The sequence below is a fragment of the Pieris brassicae genome, chromosome 7, assembly GCF_905147105.1.
Source record: "Pieris brassicae chromosome 7, ilPieBrab1.1, whole genome shotgun sequence".
Lineage (NCBI taxonomy): Eukaryota > Metazoa > Arthropoda > Insecta > Lepidoptera > Pieridae > Pieris > Pieris brassicae.
The window spans coordinates 1,805,719-1,825,734 of NC_059671.1; the positions used below are offsets into that span (position 1 = coordinate 1,805,719).

Sequence of the window (20,016 nt, forward strand, 5' to 3'; positions counted from 1 at the left end):
CCATTAAACATTATTCCACTTTCATCGTATGATTGAATTTTTATCTGATCTCGTATTTAGTTATCAATGTTTATGAGCCAATGTTCAATGTTCGTTCCCATACTTCTCCGAAACGAATGAACGATTCTTATGAAGAGAAGATTCTGAGAATCGGCTACTATCTGTTTCAAGCCCCTAAATGATAAGGGGTATCCACCTCAAAAAAACATATTTTATTTTTTGGATATTTTTTTTCTATACTATAAATTCCCCAGAAATTATTTACAGGGCATAACAACGTTTGCCGCGACAGATAGTGAATATAATATATTAATCATTTAGCTGCTTTATTTATTACGATGACGTTTGCAAGCTAAATGTAAATTTGAAGTGGTTTATTTCCACGAATTTTATCAATCTGTTATGTGTTATATGTAGCTTTATCGATCTGCTTGGTTTGTGATTGGTACGATATACCATTTTTGGCTTAGATCAATTAATTTTCCTACATTCAGTTCTTAGATTGAATTATATTCAATGAAATAAAGTAAAAGGCCCTACACAATTTTATCTAGTTGGAGGGCATCGTAATAGTTGCTCTATAGGTAATTATATTAATTATTACTTTACTTTTATTTATATTTCATTGGTAATATTTTAATTGGTTCAAGAGTAAGGTACTTTAATTTACACTAAAAATCGGTTGTATGTAAAGTCGGTTTACTGACGATAGTTGAACGTGCAACGTCATAAGAAAATACTGATGGAATGGTTGCTTTTTCAAAAGAAAATTTTAATTTTATTGGTTTGATAGATATTTTATATGGATATAAAGAAGGGGGTAAATGGAATTTTTTTACAATGTTCATAGTTCATAGAACGCCTCAGAGCGAAGTAACGCCGCATGCATCATATTTTTTCGTTCGTTTCGTTCGTTCGTGCGTCGTTGTCACGTCAAAAACAAAATAAGTTTAAACGATATACAAAAATAAACTAAATATACAAATTTACAATAAGACGCAGAGGCGAGAGATTATGTAAAGTTAAATAACAACGAACAAAGTCTTTCAACTTAACGAATTTTTATTTATTTTATTATTTTACTCAAATATAGAAAAACAGATCCACAGTAATTAATAAAATATTCCGGAGCCGGAGGCTGGAATAACACGTTTAACTCGTGTGCGCTATCTAAATTTTACATCAACCACAAAAATTTCCTTCCAGTTAGTCCGTTTTAAAACTTTTATTTTACGACTTTTCATATGTAGCGTTAGGTTATTTTAAAATAACGGTACCCGTCGCAAATATTTATTAAAAATTACTTGTTTAATTCTTTCGTTATAACACTTTTAAGTTTATTGATGATCGAGTGTTTATTGTAAAAGATGTATTTTTAATACTTAAACAATAATTTTTATATGTATAGTTTTCTAGTCTATATTTATGATATCTGATATCAAGTAATTGTACTAAATTTAATGAAAACTTGTATCTAATAGTTCTAATTCAACTCTTTATACACAAAAATATTCTATTCCATTCAACGCTAGGTAAAAGCGCAATGCGACATCTACGCCAACGTAACGATAGTACCTTAGAGGATTCTAAATTAAGCATTATTTTCATTTCTTTTCACCTCTTTAGCACTAATAAAAATATTAGAAGTACCTTACACCCCTAGAGATACTCGTTGGCTTGGCTTTTGAAGAACAGAGAGTATTTTGATCACATTTTCACGTAAGCTGCTTTCATGTACTCGCTTTGTTTCCTATATATAGATGCAATATGTTTTCTATGTGGTTTTATGAAGATCGGTATGAATTTTCGTGGTATTTTCTATTAAAGATAATAATGTTGTAACTTTTTTCATTTAGTGTACATGTGATGTAAAACCGTTGCTAACAATAAGTTTTATTCGTTCATGTCTCTTGCTTCAAGCTTCACGTTTGAACCCCTACTTAATAAATATTTATCAATAAAGTATTAGCTATAACCATGTCTCTTACTCTCTCTCTTCTCTCGTTTTATTACGACAGAAAAGCTTACAGATAGAGACTGTATACTGTTTACTGATAGTGTACCGAGGGTACAGTAATTTATAAGGTTGATTTAATTAATATAAGAAAGAAGAAGCGTATATAAAAGACATCATCATTTTGTGTTTTTTTTATAAAGTTCACAAAAAAGAGTGCAACTTTACATGGATTACAATCTAGCCTTTACAATAATTATGGCTAATAGGTAATATTATGTTTACTTAATTTTCTACAATACTAATGAATTAAACTAAGGTAATGTTAATTAACAGTCTTAGTGTTCTGTAATGTTTTGACACTTATATTCTCAACACTAGGTTTATTACATCAATTGTTAGTTCTATTCAGGAGTCTTATTCTTGTCGTGTCAAGAAGTTGGATTGCCTCAGCATTCACATGGCTATGTTACCTGTTTAAGTGAGTTAAGGCAAACCGTTTCGCCGTATTTAGGACTGTAACCACATTAAGATCCTTGTGGATACTCCCATTTGTAATGTACCATAGTGCAATGACAATTTCCCGAAGAATCTTGTTCTAAAACGGTTCTTTTATTTCTAAATTGCTCTTCCACAGCCACAAAGCTGAATGTCATATATCCACACATGCTTGATGAACTTGTTTATAAAGAAGTAATTTGTTATGTATTGACAGGGGTGATTGCCTTCCTATTTATTAGCCAGTACATTTGTTTATATCTTATGTATTCTGTAAATTAGTTTTTAACTTAAAACTTATTTTTTTTTCTTCTTCTTAAATAATTAGATTGCAGACAATAACACTTATCTGTCATTTGTGTGATTTTTATTTGAAGTTCTGTAAAATGCTTAAAAAATTAAGACGGTACGCTAAATTGAGTTGGTTCGGAAGTGGGCAGCTGGTGTCACATAGTGGTGATGCACAACAAAAACTGCCTTAAAAATCCCACATCTCTGCCCAACACCAATGGACCAAGCCGCTCGAGAATTCAAACCGTTCTTCGTTGAATATGTTCGAGTGAAAAGAAGTGGTAGGTAGCTCCCGCTTTTGAAGTGAAGATCAGTACTCCATATACAGTTGCAAGCAGTGGCCCGGAGTGTCGTATCGTCTTGTCTTGCTGAGCACAAAAAGCTTTTAGGTCAATTTAGCATTTCCATCCAAATTACCATGTATTCCGGTGCTGGCTGTTATTTAAATAATGTAATATGTTCGCGTTTATATATTATAGAAGTCATTCAAATGGGTTAATATTTATTTATATTAAAAAAATATTTATAACTATAGACATTTTTCTAAAGTTAATAATGAATGAATGCTCGCGAACGGCAGCGCTGACGTTCTCTAGTTTCGGAGGCCAAGGCTGTTCCGTCGCTCGCGCGTCGCACCAGCAGACTAAGTATAATGAATAGGTACATAAAATAATATTTGTTACCATTATTAGTTCCTCGGTTCCAACACAAAACAAAACTTTTGATTGAAAATTATAGTTCAGAAAGATTGTAAAGTTCACATACTTCTAAACTTCTATAATTCACTGAGATATCAGGAGTAAGTGTTCGCTATTGCAAACAAGAACTATTTAATAACATCAATAAATTTATTATTGGATATGTATGTGATAATATCACACCGAAAATAACATCTCTTGTATCAGATACTAAAGGAACTATGTTTTTTTTAATATCGTCTATTTTCTCACACAACTGTATAGCGTCAATTGAATACAATTTTTATTAACTTGAGAATATTGAACGTACTTATTAATTATAAATATTATTTAATTAGTTAAACTTAAGTTTTCCTAATCACCCACGGTTGATTAAGTTGGCAGTGGCATTCTATCTTTCGTTTTTTTATCTTACTTAATCCATCCTTGAATAAGTATAATACTAATCTATGTTTGAAAGCAGTGTTTGGCCTAATGGCTTCAGCGTGCGACTCTCATCCCTGAGGTCTTAGGTTCGATCCCCGGCTGTGCACCAATGGATTTTCATTCTATGCGCGCATTTAACATTAGCTTCAACGGTGAAGGAAAACATCGTGTGGAAACCGGCTTGCCGTAGACCCAAAACGTCGACAGCGTGCGTCAGGCAATGAAGGCTGATCACCTACTTGCCTATTCGATTATAAAATCATCATGAAACAGTTACACAAATCTGAGGCCCAGACCTAAAAAAGTTGTAATTCCATTGATCAAACTTGATAAAACATCATATTTTTAATGAATAAATCTATAATAACTAATAAAAAACTAGAGAGCCCACTGGCATTGAGAGTGTCACTTAACATCAGATTAGTCAGATAAACATAGAATACGAATGTATCAAAGAATTCAGCAAACTTATAATTATTTATGACATATATGTAATATTTTAAAATGTAATAAATTATAATTTCGTCTCAAATAGAGAACTACAAAATAATGTTTGAACGCATAACGTCAAACGGATTTGAAAGCTTTGGAAAGTGAAATAAAAATGAGTCTAACATCAAAGGCTGCATTATGGCTGTATTGTTTCGCGGTAAAGTATTCTACGTTTGGCACACAATACCAAAGTTTGCGCCAACCATGACTCAAACGGAACTATTAGAACTACTATCTTGTCTGTGGTACATATTTTAAAATTCGAGTATTTAAAGAAATGTTACTCAACGTAAGACTGAACTTTTAATTAATTTTAGTATAAGAAAAATGGACCTACAATTTCAGACAATTATATAATATCTACTGAGTCAAAAATTTATTCCAATGTCTATATATATAAAATTCTCGTGTCATAATGTTCGTTCCCATACTCCTACGAAACGGCTCGATCGATGCTTATAAATTTTTTATGCATATTCAGTAAGTCTGTGTATCGGCTACTATCTATTTTTCAAACCCCTAAGTGATAAGGGGTTTATTTTTTAGACGATTTTTTTTGTTTTTATTTTTTTATGATACAGAATACAAAAATACATACAACCATTAATTGTCACCCCTCTACGATCAACCCCTATTTTTTATTATAGTAGATAGATTATTTTTATTGAACTTAAAAAAATGTTTCCTGGAAATAATATACATGGCAAAACAACGTTTGCCGGGTCAGCTAGTTATCAAATATAATTTTAATTACATACTAATGATATTGGTTTACGTTAAATATATTTAAAATAATAAACACAAATAAATTGGTTTTAACCAAACTGTTCAACCAATTGTAACAATTAAGTACACGTTTAATTTCACGCAGAAGAAGCGTCTAGTAGTGAATTTTGTTAAAATTAATTAAAGTAGGTTAAACGTAAATTGAGTGGTCTCGGTTAGTATCAATCGAAATAGGTCAATATTGGAGTTTATAAAATAGGCCCACGTAAAATTCTTTGAATTTTTCACTAGGCGTTTGAACTTTTAATAAAATACTCAGGCGTTTCGCGGGGCAAAGTTTATCAAGTACGAAATAGACGGGTCACTGGCGAAATTAATCAACGTTTATTAATTCTATTCCAGGCCGTAGTTCTTTATATGTTAAGTTGTATATTGGTGTTTTAAAAGTTATATATTAACTGAGTTTTCCAAGACACTAAGGAACAAATAAATTCTCAATACGTTCGCATATTACAGAGGAAACATTGTGAAAAGCCAGTTCCTCAGTTGGCTATAAGGAATATCATCAAGGACAGGAAGACAGAACTGAGGCCCGTTATGGCTTGTTTTTTTATATTAATATGTAACCGTTAAGTAAAAACTTGATAGGCCAGAGACAGTTTGTCAATGAGATAAATTTGAGACAATGCACAAGAACTCCAAATTTGCTAGACCCTGCAACTTCTAATTTATTTTCAAAAGCTATTGATAATTACTCTGGTAAGGTTACCTAACAGCTGAAGAAAGGTTATTCCACGTTCCACAGTCCATTAAATGTATGCAAAGCATATCACAACGCACAAATACCTCAATCGCAAGCGAAAAACCTGTAAACATCCCAGGTGACATTAACTTGACTGAAGCTACATTAGCCATCTAAAAATTACTCTCATTACTAAATAATATGCTGTAAATATAGATAATTAATTACTGTGCTCTATGACGTATTTGTATATTATCTTAGTGTCATTGTCAGAGTTGTTTGAGATGTTTCTCGTATTGTTAAATAAGTGTAACATACTAACACCCAATTTAACCTCTTGAAATATTACAAAGGCAACTTCATTCTAGACTTGGAGTAATTCAATAAACACATTTGCAAGTGAAATTCAGCTTGAATAAAGCTCTGAGAGTTACCTCTATTGCCTTAGATATTATTAAGGCATTCAGTTTGTTGTAATTGAATTAAGCATATTTTGTCTGAGACGATACTAAAGTTTTGGGATGGTTGTTTGCATAATTGCCAAGAAAGTCCCGCTTCCACGCTTCAAACGATTGTTGATTTATTTATGGAAAAGTTATGATTGATAATTTAATAAATATTTTGTACCTTTAGCTTATGAGTTATAAATAAATTCTTTCATAACCATGTTTCGGAGCATCTATTCTTGTCTTTAGATTATTCGCTCGTGATGCTTTTTTGTTCTGGTTCATTTCGGGTTGGTATAAAAATTAAATTCAAATCACCTCACCTCTTAATTGTTCTTGCCGATTGATTGTATCGTGAGTTAAGAGATGCAAGGCTAGTACTCACTAGCTACAAATAACATACAAATCACACCCTCCATTTATTGTTCGATATATACTATTTTAGTATTAAAAAACCCTCAGAATTATTTATCTGTTTCATAATAATTTTTCAATCTAATAGGCAAGACACACGCCGTTAACCTTTTGGGACTGAAGATAGCCCGTTTCCGATGTTTTCATTCATTTCAGAAAGTCTATTGGTGCTGGGAGTCGAAGTTATGACTTCAGGGATGAGAGTCGATGAAGTCACTAGGCCAATTTTAATGAACAACGCTTAATGTTTATAGCTTATTTTTGTAAATCAAGTAAATGTATTGAATCACAAAATGGTTTATATTGGCATAGAATGCACTCATGTTGCGGTGAGCCTCCTACCGCATCGGGAACGCATGCCGCATTCAACTATGAATAGGTGTTCAAATATACATAGTACGTCCACAATATGCAAATTTAGATTAAATTTAGCATTGAACATTGATCGAACATGGCGTGATTTCAAATGCTTAGAATAATAAGGTAATTTTAACAGTACGACTAAGAGTGATATTTTAAATTTAGAATTTCAAATTCTCTCTTGCTGTAATATTGAAATATACCTGCATTTCCGTAATTTTTTTGCTATCTCTTCACTAATAATCGTTATAAAATAAAACGATAATTAGCCGATTTCCATAAATCCACAATTAATTATACACTTAAATCTTTATCTTATTTTTAAGCTTTGGAAACAATTATTCTATGAATTACGCAAAGCATCCATATTAAACTTTAAAGTATAAACATACTTTAGCTGTTAAAGTCAAGTTTCAACAAATAAATATTTTTGTACGAGAAAATCCGATTTAAAATAAAACATGTTTAAAACACTTCAAATAAAACATAGTTTCCGTCATAGTAAATAATTTAAAAAAATATAGGAATAACTAAAATATTCTAATTTCTCACTGACTGACTTATCTAAAATGTAAAACGTTAATGTTAATGTTAATTTGACAATAAAATAAATCAATATAAAGTTGCAACAATTATCTGTCAAGTATAATACTTTGATATCCTTAACACAGATACAGAACATAAATCGTGAAATACAAATTGGATTAAAGCTGCTTTGAATTATAAAACGAAGAACATGTTTACGATAATTGCGCTTTAAACAGCGCTTTGTTGGCTGAATAAAACTTGGTGTCCGCTGCAATTGCTTAACCGTCATAATTCAAGAAGGATTTTCAACGATAGTGCTATAAATTCTAGAGCTACTGAACCGTGAGACGGCTGAGTGCTGTGATTCTAACTGTGATTCCCGCTCTCATAATTCAAATCTTCAGTTCGAATAATTTCATAATTGTAAAATGAAAGTACTATTTGATATTAAAATGCAACTTATGTTATTTCAATTCTAACTGTTTTTAATTTAATATCTCTGACTCAGTACAATAAAAAACTGTTTTCGAATCTCAAAACAATATTTTTTTTTAATTAATAGAATTATAATAATTTAAGTGTAAGCCTAGTAATTTAGTTTGAGCAGTGTTGGCCTAGGGGCTTCAGCGTGCGATTCCTATCCCTGAAGTCGTGGGTTCGATCCCCAGCTGAGCCAACCTATGACCAATGGACTTTCTTTCTAGATGTGCATTTAACAATCGCTCGAACGTTCTAGGAAAACATTGTGAGGAAACCGGCTTGCGTTAGACCCAAAAAGTCGACGGTGTGCACGACACAGAACGCTGATCACCTGCTTGCCTATTAAATTAATAAATATTCATAAAAAAGGTACAAAAATCTGAGGCTCGTCCAAAGGACAACGTTGTGTGATTATTTTTTAATTTAATATATTTGACCGCCCCGCCCAATATTAAAACATACAAATAAAAAGATCAGAAAGAAGAATAAATTGAGATTAAAGTTTATAACGGTATCTGTTCGAAATACATAATTTCAATTTAATAATTTTTGATTACAAATAATTTTTCTAGGCCGACCGTCACGTTGCTATGTTAGACATATTTTTATTTTGATATATACTTTTTGTTAATTATAATTGATAATAATTACGTCCAATATTTAGAATTTTACAGTGAATGTTTAGTGCGTTTTTGAGAACTATTGTGAGGCAAGGTATTAGCATCAGTCTAACCTCTCTTTGTTCCCAAACTAATAGAATTTCTCCAAATCCTTACGGCTGATAATATTGTGTGCTTTTCTTCCTGGTAAAAAATATATTATAACGAGGTATGTACTCAAGACTTATTATTCTAGTATTATAACCGTTCTTTGTGGTACAGAATCCTTCCAAACAATGTAGGATTTTCGATAACACATTCAATCTATGAAGCAAACAACAATCCATTTAATATGTTGCGAATTAGAATGAATAATAATTATAAACATTATTAATAACAAGGTATGGATTGTGAAAAATAAGGAGCACTTGCGTTGTAAGTAACTAGATTACAGTTCTTCCGTGGTACATCGTGCATGTATAAAATATTTAGAAAAATAGTCTTAAATTTGTATAGTATGCGTGAGTGTATGAGGATATGAATGTGTATGCGTGAGAGTGTATTTGTGAGTGTGGCTGAGTGATGTTATAATCGTACCTGTCTGGGTTAGTTCGACATAATATATAAGTTATGTTTTTTCTATGACCTAAAAAGTGTTAAAAGTATCTTAGAATATGGAAAAATAAATAAACACTTATTCGAGATATCGATTTAGATAATTTACAATTACATTACAAATTTTACACCCACAAATCAATTATGTTAGAACACACTCAACATTCATGTTCATTTGGAAGCAAAAAAAGATAAATTCATTTTGTTCTTACATACTGAATGGCTCACACTTCTTTAAATTCCGTTTATGACCTTGCTTTTCAAACCTATATTATTATACAAATGCTGAAAATATTACAATAAATTTTTAACTAACAACATTTGGTTCGTTAAACGATGGTTAGCTGTTAACTCATTTGTTTATTAATCAATGAATGTAATAGAGAGAGCATTAATTGTATGGCAATACCACGTAGTTCAATCATTGGGTTTACCAACAACCGAGTCTAACGTCCACAAACATTATTGGGGATTGCTGAAATTATTGTGGCCTATTTATATAAGTTGGTATTTTATTATATGTATCTTTATATATTTAGATTATTAGATAGTAAAATATGTTTTGGCCTAGTGGCTTCAGCGTGAGATCATTCGTGAGGTCGTAGGCCCATCGGCTGTGCAAAAATCGACTTCCTATGAGTGCATTTGATTGCGTTTGAACGGTGAAGGAAAATATCGTGAGGACACCGGCTTGCCAGAGATCCAAAAAGTCGACGGCGTGTGTCAAGCAAAGAAGGCTGATCACCTATTAAAAAAATGATCAGAAAACAGTGACCGATATATGAAGCCTCAACCTAAAACGTAGCGTCACTGGTCTCTTCTTCTTTTAATCCTTGATATTTATATGTTAACTTTTTAGTGTCACTTTAGTTACTCACTTTAGTGTCTGCTATAGCAAGGTATTTCTTCGATTTCTGTCCACGTTAATTATAGTAAAAATTGATTGTAATTATAATAAAAACTGTTACAGCTACGACACTCGAGTGCCCGGCCCAACAAGCTACTGGTCGGATGATACATTTGGCGACCGCGCTCGATGGATCGACTTGCCGACCTCAGCGCTACACGTCAGTGATATTGAGTCACGGGATAGAGCTATCTACAGATGCCGAGTGGACTTCCAAGTGTCGCCAACGAGGAATTATAGAATCGCTCTTGATGTTATCGGTAAGTCGAAGAATTTGCGTTATATTTACAAGAATCCAAGCGTAGTTAATTAGAAATCTATAGATGATCTAACAATAGTATTGTCTTTTGTCAACATAGCTTTTACACATTAAGAAAACTTTTTTTAAACGGATTGACGCCCGCTGCAAAGCACGCAAAACGTCGGAAAAAAATTTAAATTTAAAATTATGTAAATAATTATAAGTTTATAATAATAATACATAGCTTCAATCCGTTTAAAAAGTGTTTTCTTAATGATCTAACAATTAATACTAAGACCTTATACCACCTATAGAATTCTAAATTATTTATCGTTTTTAAGTCCCTTGTTTACACAGTCCATTCCCGAGTCTAGTTATAGAACTTTTATTTTTTGTTTGTTAAACTGTCACTTATGAATTGAAGTATCGGTATTTTTTCTATTCTAGCGTTCTCATCTAATTATAAATAAATAATCTAGTTTATTTAAATATAAACGCAAATTTACGCAATATAATTTATATACAATTTCACATGACTCGAAGTTTTTAGTAATTTTCAGCGTCCTCGCCTGTAAATACAATTATTATACAATGTATCCAAATCTGTAAGATAATTACGCGTACTTTTCGCGTTCAAACTTTGAAAGGTTTGGTTCATTATCTAACGTCAGTACATACACGAAACAAAGACGTGCCAACCTTTGAACCTTTCGGTGCCGTAAAAATCCTTAAAACTAAGCCATACAAAGAGATAAGTGTGACGCAAAGTCAAGTACACTCTCTTTGTAGTTTTGATCAGATTAATTTCAAACATGTTGAGCAGTGCCTAACCATACACATCCACAAAAATCACTCATAAATCGTGAAGTTTGTAACATGTTACTACATTTAATCCTATTTGATATTTATAAGAAATTGAAGAAGAGATTTGATAGAAGTTATAGAAGCAGGATTTTCTATGCGAGGTGTTGTTTGTATTAAATGAATTGATAGAATTCTCAAACTCAAAAAAAACTTTATTCATATAGGTAACCCAGTATACTTACGAACGACAACAGATAAGTTGTAAAATTTATTTTAAATTTACATTAACAACCAGTTCTAGTACTAAAGCGGGCAAGAAGAACTGGCAAAAAATTCTCCTCTACTCCTTTTAATGGCCAAGTTTTGAGTCCTTCAAAATGTTTGAACTGCAGCAAATCTATCCCAAGGATTAGGATCATTTAAATAATCATTAAATTTATAAAAAGTTTTATTGATTATTTTACGTTAAACGAGAGTTTTCAATTACCTTACTGATAATTCTCTAATTTAGCTTGTGAGTTTATTGTAAAACAATTTACATATAAGAAGTGGTTTATCTTCTGCCTGGTTGGTCGTACGCTTAAATTTGTGTTGTTTCGAGTATTATACTGGTGAAAGTCACCTCGCCAGTGATATCGGCAAACTGCACTAAAATTACAAGAGGAGTGAGCAAACTATAAATCCCTAGGCCCTAGTTAAACCCCTATATTTAGTTAATACGTAAGGAATATCTATACAGCAACTCGATTGATGTAGATATATATATCTATTAATATCTACATCAATTTAAGAACATATAACAGTATCGAATCATTGACATTCCAGATGCAAATGATATATATATATTGAGAGATCCTAATTGAAACAGAGTTTATATATGTTTATAGTGTATAAACAATAAATATTTACTTGTGATGAAAATTAAGCATAAAAGTTCGCTCGACTCAAAAATATTTTTAAATTTAGGAGGCTACGAAGAGGTGTATAAATCTTAGAAATTTTCTTTATAAACCAACATAAGTTAAAACACAAGGGAACAAGGTTGGGTAATCACGATAAAAACGGAAAAGGCTATAAAGTTGACCCTTCTGTATCCGGGTATCAACGCGGGAAAATCATGCTTTTGTATGTGCTATTTTAGTTTGAGAGTTTAAATATGTATCATAAATAGTCATACAATCTACAGAAGTATAATTTAAAAAGGAGTTAAACCTAATTTTCGTTCCAATGGCTTTTTATTTCATGAAAAAATTTGGAGCTTCACAACAAATATCAGATACGGGTGTTGGATAAGTAGGACGTAAAAATTACAAAGTAAAGCTAAATTATAGACCAAAACATATAATTAAATTGATTAAAATATATAGTTGCTAAAATGCTTTATTTACTAATGACATGTTATATTTACTAATATTTAAAAACAGCCCTTGTAGTGTACATAAATTGTCAAATATAACCGCACTATAATCATACAGATTATCTAGTCAGCCTATTAAATTTCTCATGTTAAATAGTATTGTAATCAAGTATTAGCCGATATTATAGCAATACATTATTGCTACTTTATTACGCAATATCGATCATATCTGCATTGAGTGGCTCAAACAGGCGTTGTACTATTCACTAATGTCATGCATATGGCTGAATGTTTTCACATAATGGAGACCATTGATAATGTAGTACGAGGAAGTAATAGTAGACGAAAGTAAGTGTACTGTACCTTCGACCTAAAAGAAGTATTTTATAGAATGACTTCGACCAGTCTAACCACTATAATGTAAAGTGGTTTCATAATATTTTTCTCTGATATTATTATTATGTTGAGACGTATTGAACTTGTGAATTGTTTCCTTTCCCGTAATAAAAGAGGGAGGAACGAACTTGCCGAGTTTTTGCCCATTCTTCTCAGAACGAGGCCACCTGTTAGACTAATGAACGGATGGCGTAAATTTGACTTGCATAGGTGTACAAATTGTACTTAAATTAATAATATTAATATCTATTTGTATTTGAACTGACTTTCTGACCTGAAGTTCCCAATGGCTCATGTTAAGATGTTCAGCTCAGCGTTTAGAACAACGTCAACGTCAGGGTCATCGTCAGCCGCAAATACAGGATTGAAGTGTTAGGTTTGGTTAGATGCTATTAAATGCTTTAATATAGTCGCTGACCTATTAATATATATTGAACAATTATATTACATAACTATCTCTGTCTCTGTGTGTGTCTGAAGTCGCGACTGACAATTACAAAAAGCTGCAATACTTAAAATCCTTTAAATATAAAAATCTTTATAACATTTTATAACATTACATCACATTCCAAATTAACTACTGATATATTTTATCAAATGTGTAGATTTAGTAGTAACAAAAATATATCAAGGTCTCTAGGTACCTGCTTCAAATCGTGGGCAGTGGAAAGTGTGTGTTAGATAACGTTATCGTAAAACATAAATTTCATACTTCGATTTTCTTTCCTATGGAGACTCTTGGGCGGTGGGGTTCAAGTGCACAGCAAAGGAGTATTCCTTTAACTGGTAGCATTTCCTCACTGTATTGCGATACTTATTCGTTGAGCGAGGAAAGCACCAAGTCTGGGGTCACCGGTTTTATCAACCAGGCGCCCAATTAAATCTTTAATATTATTAAATGTAGCCCACAGGGACCTAACTTTTTAAATTTGATTTAATTTTCTCTTTATTTATTTTTAATTATTTACGTCTATGTAGGTGAAAAATTTGTAAATAATATATATTTGAGTGTAATGATTACTTATAAACACTATCTATGTATCGAAATAAAACATTTCATACATATATAACGTATTTGTTATTTATATTTAAATTCAAGCCAAAACTATTCCAATGCAAATTATGTTCTAAATTCTATCCATACAATTGAAAACGGCAATAAATGGTTATTGTTACAAAGTTGTATTGTTGGCTCTTGGCGATAATACTGTAGATGATTTAAGTTTTCTCGAGACCAATAAAATGGGAATTGTTTTGAAAATTAAAATTTTATGGCGATAGAACCCGAAGTGTATCGGGCTATGAGAAATAAGATCAGGCGAACCTTTATTTTGTTGCTTTTTTATTATTCACTCGCAACTAGCTGATAAAATTTTACTGTATTTTTTACGTCAAACTAGGTTTAAGCAAAACAAATTTGTTTGTTAAAAAGTTACGATTTCAATTGTTACTACGTTTCAATTGAAATCTTATATATTATCTTTTTAATTGGCATATTTGAACAATTTAGAATTTAATAAAATAATACAAGAGTTATAAAGTACCAAAGAAAGACGCCTAACGAGATGGGAAGACGAGCTAATACGATAGCGATGGAAGGTAGCAATAGAATTCAGTGGATATTTTAAAAGGAACTTCTTCATGCTATCAAGGAACTATACAACCTAGTTCAGAATAAAATAAATAAAATAATTTATTAGTTTTAAAATTCAAAAATACTTATTTTGGCATTGAATAGAGGTGGTTTTAGAAATCAAAGAACGAAAAACAAACGACTGTCGCTTGAGAATTACTTTAGTCACGATAGAATTATCCAAGAACGACATAACCCCATTCCTTCAAAATGTACATACTTAACAAACTCTATCACCCAAAATTTTCACTTACCGCAGTCTTAAAATTCAAACTATGTGTAGACAACCTCTACGAGTAGGAAGTAGGTAGAAATTTAATCACACTCTCAACACGCTGAACGTCGTATAAACGTAAATAACGCGGCTAAGAACTTCACAGGGCTAAAACATTCGTGGTATCCATACCCTCACGTGAGCGCTGCGATAAGATTTGCAACGACTTTATAAGTGCCAACTAGATACTTTAGGACTTTGCTTAACCATTTTATACTTTTTAAATAAATTAAAAAAGCTCAATTTATTTTTATGCAATAACTTAATCAATTGTGCAAGAACAAAGTATAATTGAGAATGGCTATATGAAAATAATTACCTTAAAGTAAATAAATATAACACAAGATAAGTCGGCGCTGGATAGACAGTATCGGTTACTCCAGAGCTGGTGCTGTCCTGAGCGAATTTGTACACTGCCACAGAGACTCAACATTCTCAATTTATTATTTTGTTTTTATTGTTAATTATATTAATTTTATTTTATTGTTGTTATTTTATTGTTAAGTTAGAGAAAAATTATGAGAGGAAATTTTTACGATGCGCGCACATCGTCACAACAAACCGACACCTGCACACAGTCACAAAAAACTGACACCCTGAAGTTAGCATAGTCAACATTTTAAAATAATAAATTTCCATTTCTTTCATTATGTAGATTTTTTTTTGTGATATTTAAATAAACTTTATTTAACTAGATAATGCGTTATAATAAAACTTTCAATGCATTGAATACATTTTTTCTATTGTTAGTTTTCTACGAACATAGAATAAGGCAATTGATAAAAAATTTAAAAATATTTTTATTTTGTTACGCCAAAGAAGTATAGCTTTAAACGCGTGTACATAAGTACACAAGGCGGTTTTTTTCAGTTTAAATGTCAATGATGGTAGTATAACTAAGCTATTGACTTGATTTTCAGTATTAAAGGGCTTTTAGAGAAGAGTACATACCAATTTAAGAAGCCGGTGGGCACTCACAAACCACCTACGATCAGGGTCCATCTTTATGAGGGAAACCGGTCTATAGCTAAGATTACTGTGCATTCAGATGAGTAAAGACATTCTTAACCGTATACAGGTGATATACCCTAAGAGGTGGTATAATTTCTTTACAAAAAATCTATCTGTGTGAAATGTCAGTCCAAGTGATGAAAACAAAACACTGTATCGACTATATTTTAATTAAACAAGGATCATGCTATCATCTTTATTATTTCAAGCTGTATATTCAACAGTGTCGTGATAGCCGCCCGTTTGTTGTGTAATCCCCAGCTTTATCCCAACGAAATCAAGAGATTTTTACGAGTATTTTCCAAGTTTTTTTGTTTGGACAACAACTTTTTTATTGACGGAAATAAAGAACCTTTTGCTCCTGTTTTTCTTACAAAGAATGATTAAAATCCGTATTGGGTAAGTTTGATAAATGTAAATTCTTTGTTTTTGCTTGCTTAGTTTTATTCAATTTGGATTTACAAAAACAAGTTTTGCTGTTATTGTGCAATTGGAGTGTCAATTTTTTTGTTTACAATAATTGTTTGTTAGTATTATATTTCCTAGGTAATTAGGGGAACCGGGGGCACGTTATATCCCCTTTTTACCGGGAATTTAAAATCTTTTGTGGACATAATTGGACTCACTTGTTTTTATCACATTGTGCATTACACAATAGCGATCAATGACCAGCCTAGTGCCAAGCTACTAGCTTATTTGCATGTGTTTCAATTTCAACCAAGTAAAAAAAACCTTCAAATTTTTAACCTTGAAAGTTCATAATATATCTTTAATTAATAATAATATACCTTTAATTTGTAATATTGTTTTTTTGTTGTTATTTGAGTGTTGAGGTTTATTATTTTTAAATGTGTAATATTAGTGTGATTAGGTATTATTTTTCTTTTATAAATTCCCAAAAGGTTAGTAATAAATATTTAACTAAAACAGATAAAAAATGGATCCCGGGGCTAAAACGTAACACAACAATATGACGAGTCGAATGAAATCCGTATATATTGAATTAACTTCGAAACTGTTCATATATAAAGTTTTTCACAAACAGTACTAGATTTTATATCATATTTCAAAAATATAATGAAAGTTTCATCCACTCTAAATTCATCCATTTTAGAGTAATTGAATCGAAACGTACCGAAATTGCGTGTTATGTAGTGTCGTTGTTAATAACGATAGATACCTACACGATATCAACACTATAATGTACTGCGGCATAACACGAAATTCCCACGAGAATAAAGTGAAATTTTAAAATAAAAACCTCTTTCGCCGCATTTCTAGCAGACATCCGAAACTGCATTTACGGCAAACTAGTACGAATATAAAATGAATTTTCTACATGGCTCCATAATATATGAGTTTTAGATAGCGAGACTACGAAATCCTTAAAACCGCATATGTTTATACTTTCATTTGTTCAGGGGTCATTTATGATTGTATGAATTTTATTGGAGTTCAGAATAATGTAAAACTCTGTTTCAGATTTTCGTTTACTCAGCTGAATTCTGATGTATTGTGGTGTTGATTTATTTGAAAATTGTTGGGATTTCAATTAATTTACTTGAATCTTTAATTCGTTTATTTATGACAGGTGGTCTTTCAAAAAAAGCGTACCGAATTCCTTCCCGTTTGCCCCCTCTTCCTTAAAAATAAATACATTTAAGTCTTTCACTGAAATCAACTGTAAAATCATAAATGTCCAGTTTTATAAATAATGAAAATTGTAAAATATCTGTCAAAAGAAGTTTTTTACGAGTAATGTGTAGACTATGTAGTAGATACTCGTAAAAACACAATTTTTATTTTTCATCAAAGTTTTTGACTGTCATTAGTACTTAATAAAATAATAACATAATATATAATCGATAATGGCCCACTATTATATATATATATTCAACCAGGTAAACTTTTAGCTGTCGCTTTTATTTGAAAAAGAAAAGAAGAGAAACTCTCCGCCACTCTTTTTAATCGCTTATTTACTGAGTCGAATTCAGGACCTAGTTATAAAAAGACCTACTAAATGGAACCTGAGAGTTATATGCGCATTTAAATATCACTAACTGTCTTTACTTTCTTTCATCTCCCAAATATGATATTGTATAATCAAGAAACAAAATAAAAATTAATGTCTTATGTATTTTGTTTTAGTTACTTCAAAGTTCTATCAATTTTTCAAATATTATAAATAAAAAATTGCAAACAAGGCCATCATAAATCTAGACGGGTCTCAGTTGCATAAAAATGAAATTTTAACTGAATAATTTTCAACGCCCTTTGAATCTCAGCTGCAATATTATCCGGTATTACATCCTTTCAAATGAACTTTCAAGCGTCCAAGTTGGAAAATAACGAAATTCTGAAACTCACTGGTACAAATTCAATTTATTGTTAGGCAAAATGTGTTATTTACACGTGACACGACACAGATTTATGCCAGTTTAGAGTGAATGCAATCGTAATTATAACCTAGGCCGCAAGAGAATAGCAAAATGTGATTTTGGGTGACATAGTAGCTAAAAGTATTAAAGGACATACATTTCTTTGGATGTTGCGTACTATATGTATTTTATAAACCAAAATAAACGTATGAATGATATAAAAAAAATCAATGGCGCTACAACCTTTTTAGATCTGGGCCTTAGTATCTGTTTCATGATCAACTCACCATCATCATCATCTTTTTGGGACATTTTGGGTCTAAGGCAAGCCCGTTTCCTTACGATGTTTTCCATCACCGGTCAAGTGAATGTTAAATGCGCACACAGCAAGAAAGTCCATTGGTGCACAGCTGGGGATCGACCCTACGACGCACGCTGAAGCCACTAGGCCAGCACTACTTTTATATAAATGATACTCATATGAAGTTTGTAATTAATTTCAGAATTACAAATCAAATATCAGTTCAGTGACTCAGACGAAAACAGTAACAATGTATTTTTCATTTTATAACTAGCAGGCCGTTTATATCTTAAATGAAAATGTATCTAATCGTAAGATGCATCATTTATCATTCAATCAATTATTTTAAACGCAATAAACTATGCCAATATCATAGAGAACTAAATTACTACGTTTGAAACATTTCACATTTCAAATAGTTACATAATATACATTATACAAAAAAGAAAACATTCTTTTTAATTTTACTATAGCTAAGTAAAGCATTCGTCTGTGTTTATTTATTTTTAATTTAATTGTTAAGTTAAGCGATACCGCCGCACTTAGACACTCGCACTGCCAGAAGGCTGGAAAGTCCGTTGCCAGCTTTTTAAGAATTGGTACGCTCTTTTCTTGAAGGACACTAAGTTGAATCGGGTCGTAAATATTTCAGTGGGCAGCTAGTTCAACATAGCGTTGGTACGTGGCATAAACTGCCTTATGATTCCGGCTTCGTTGTTCCTTGATAAAACATGAACAATGTCTGGTTCTACTCAACGTTAAAGACGGCGGGGCCCTTGGCTAATAAATTTACCTTACTTCAACGCCTTGTAGCGAGAAAATTGTTTAGAAAGGACATTTTCTTATCTGTTTGCACCTGCGTCCCACAATGAGGTAATGGATTGACATGAGGAATAACTTATATCACCCCATTCATCATTTTCTCCCTTTTTCATATTTATGAGGGTCGCGTTTCAATGCTGCAAGTTTTTTAGAATGTATTGGAGTCGAATGTTTGTTTTGGGAAGTATATCACTTACCTATGTGTCGTCATATCAATATTTAAAATACTAAATCATTTTGGTTTTGGGAAAATACTGTACTAAATAAAATTTCATCGCATATGTATGTAACAATTAGATACACTTTAATAGAGAGAACTTAACATATAATATGGAAAACGTATATGAAAAAATAGTTATGTATATAATGTAATACATTTTCATTAATATTCGTTAGATAATCATTATTAATAACTCAGCTAAATCAAAGACAATAAAGTAACAAGCCATTTGACATACTAATTTCCCTTGGCGTTGCGTAGAGATTTGAGGGTCTCTTTGCATTTTCGCATTATCCAAGGAGAGTGTTCAGAGGACATAAAATATAAAAAAATAGAAACATTGCCAACAGCCTCCAATTATTAGTGCCCATATATAGTCCCAATAAGTCCCTGTGGCTTTGAA

The 20,016-nt window shown here is 31.6% G+C and overlaps 1 protein-coding gene across 4 annotated transcripts in view; it reads left to right on the forward strand.

Moving 5' to 3' along the window:
- Positions 1 to 20,016, forward strand: part of LOC123712382 (nephrin-like) — a 142,027-nt gene that overhangs the window by 79,329 nt on the left and 42,682 nt on the right. For all 4 annotated transcript variants that reach the window (XM_045665431.1, XM_045665433.1, XM_045665430.1 and 1 more), the window contains exon 4: positions 10,240 to 10,436. In XM_045665431.1, the coding sequence (XP_045521387.1) occupies positions 10,240 to 10,436 (197 nt within the window). The remainder of the gene's footprint in view (positions 1 to 10,239; positions 10,437 to 20,016) is intronic.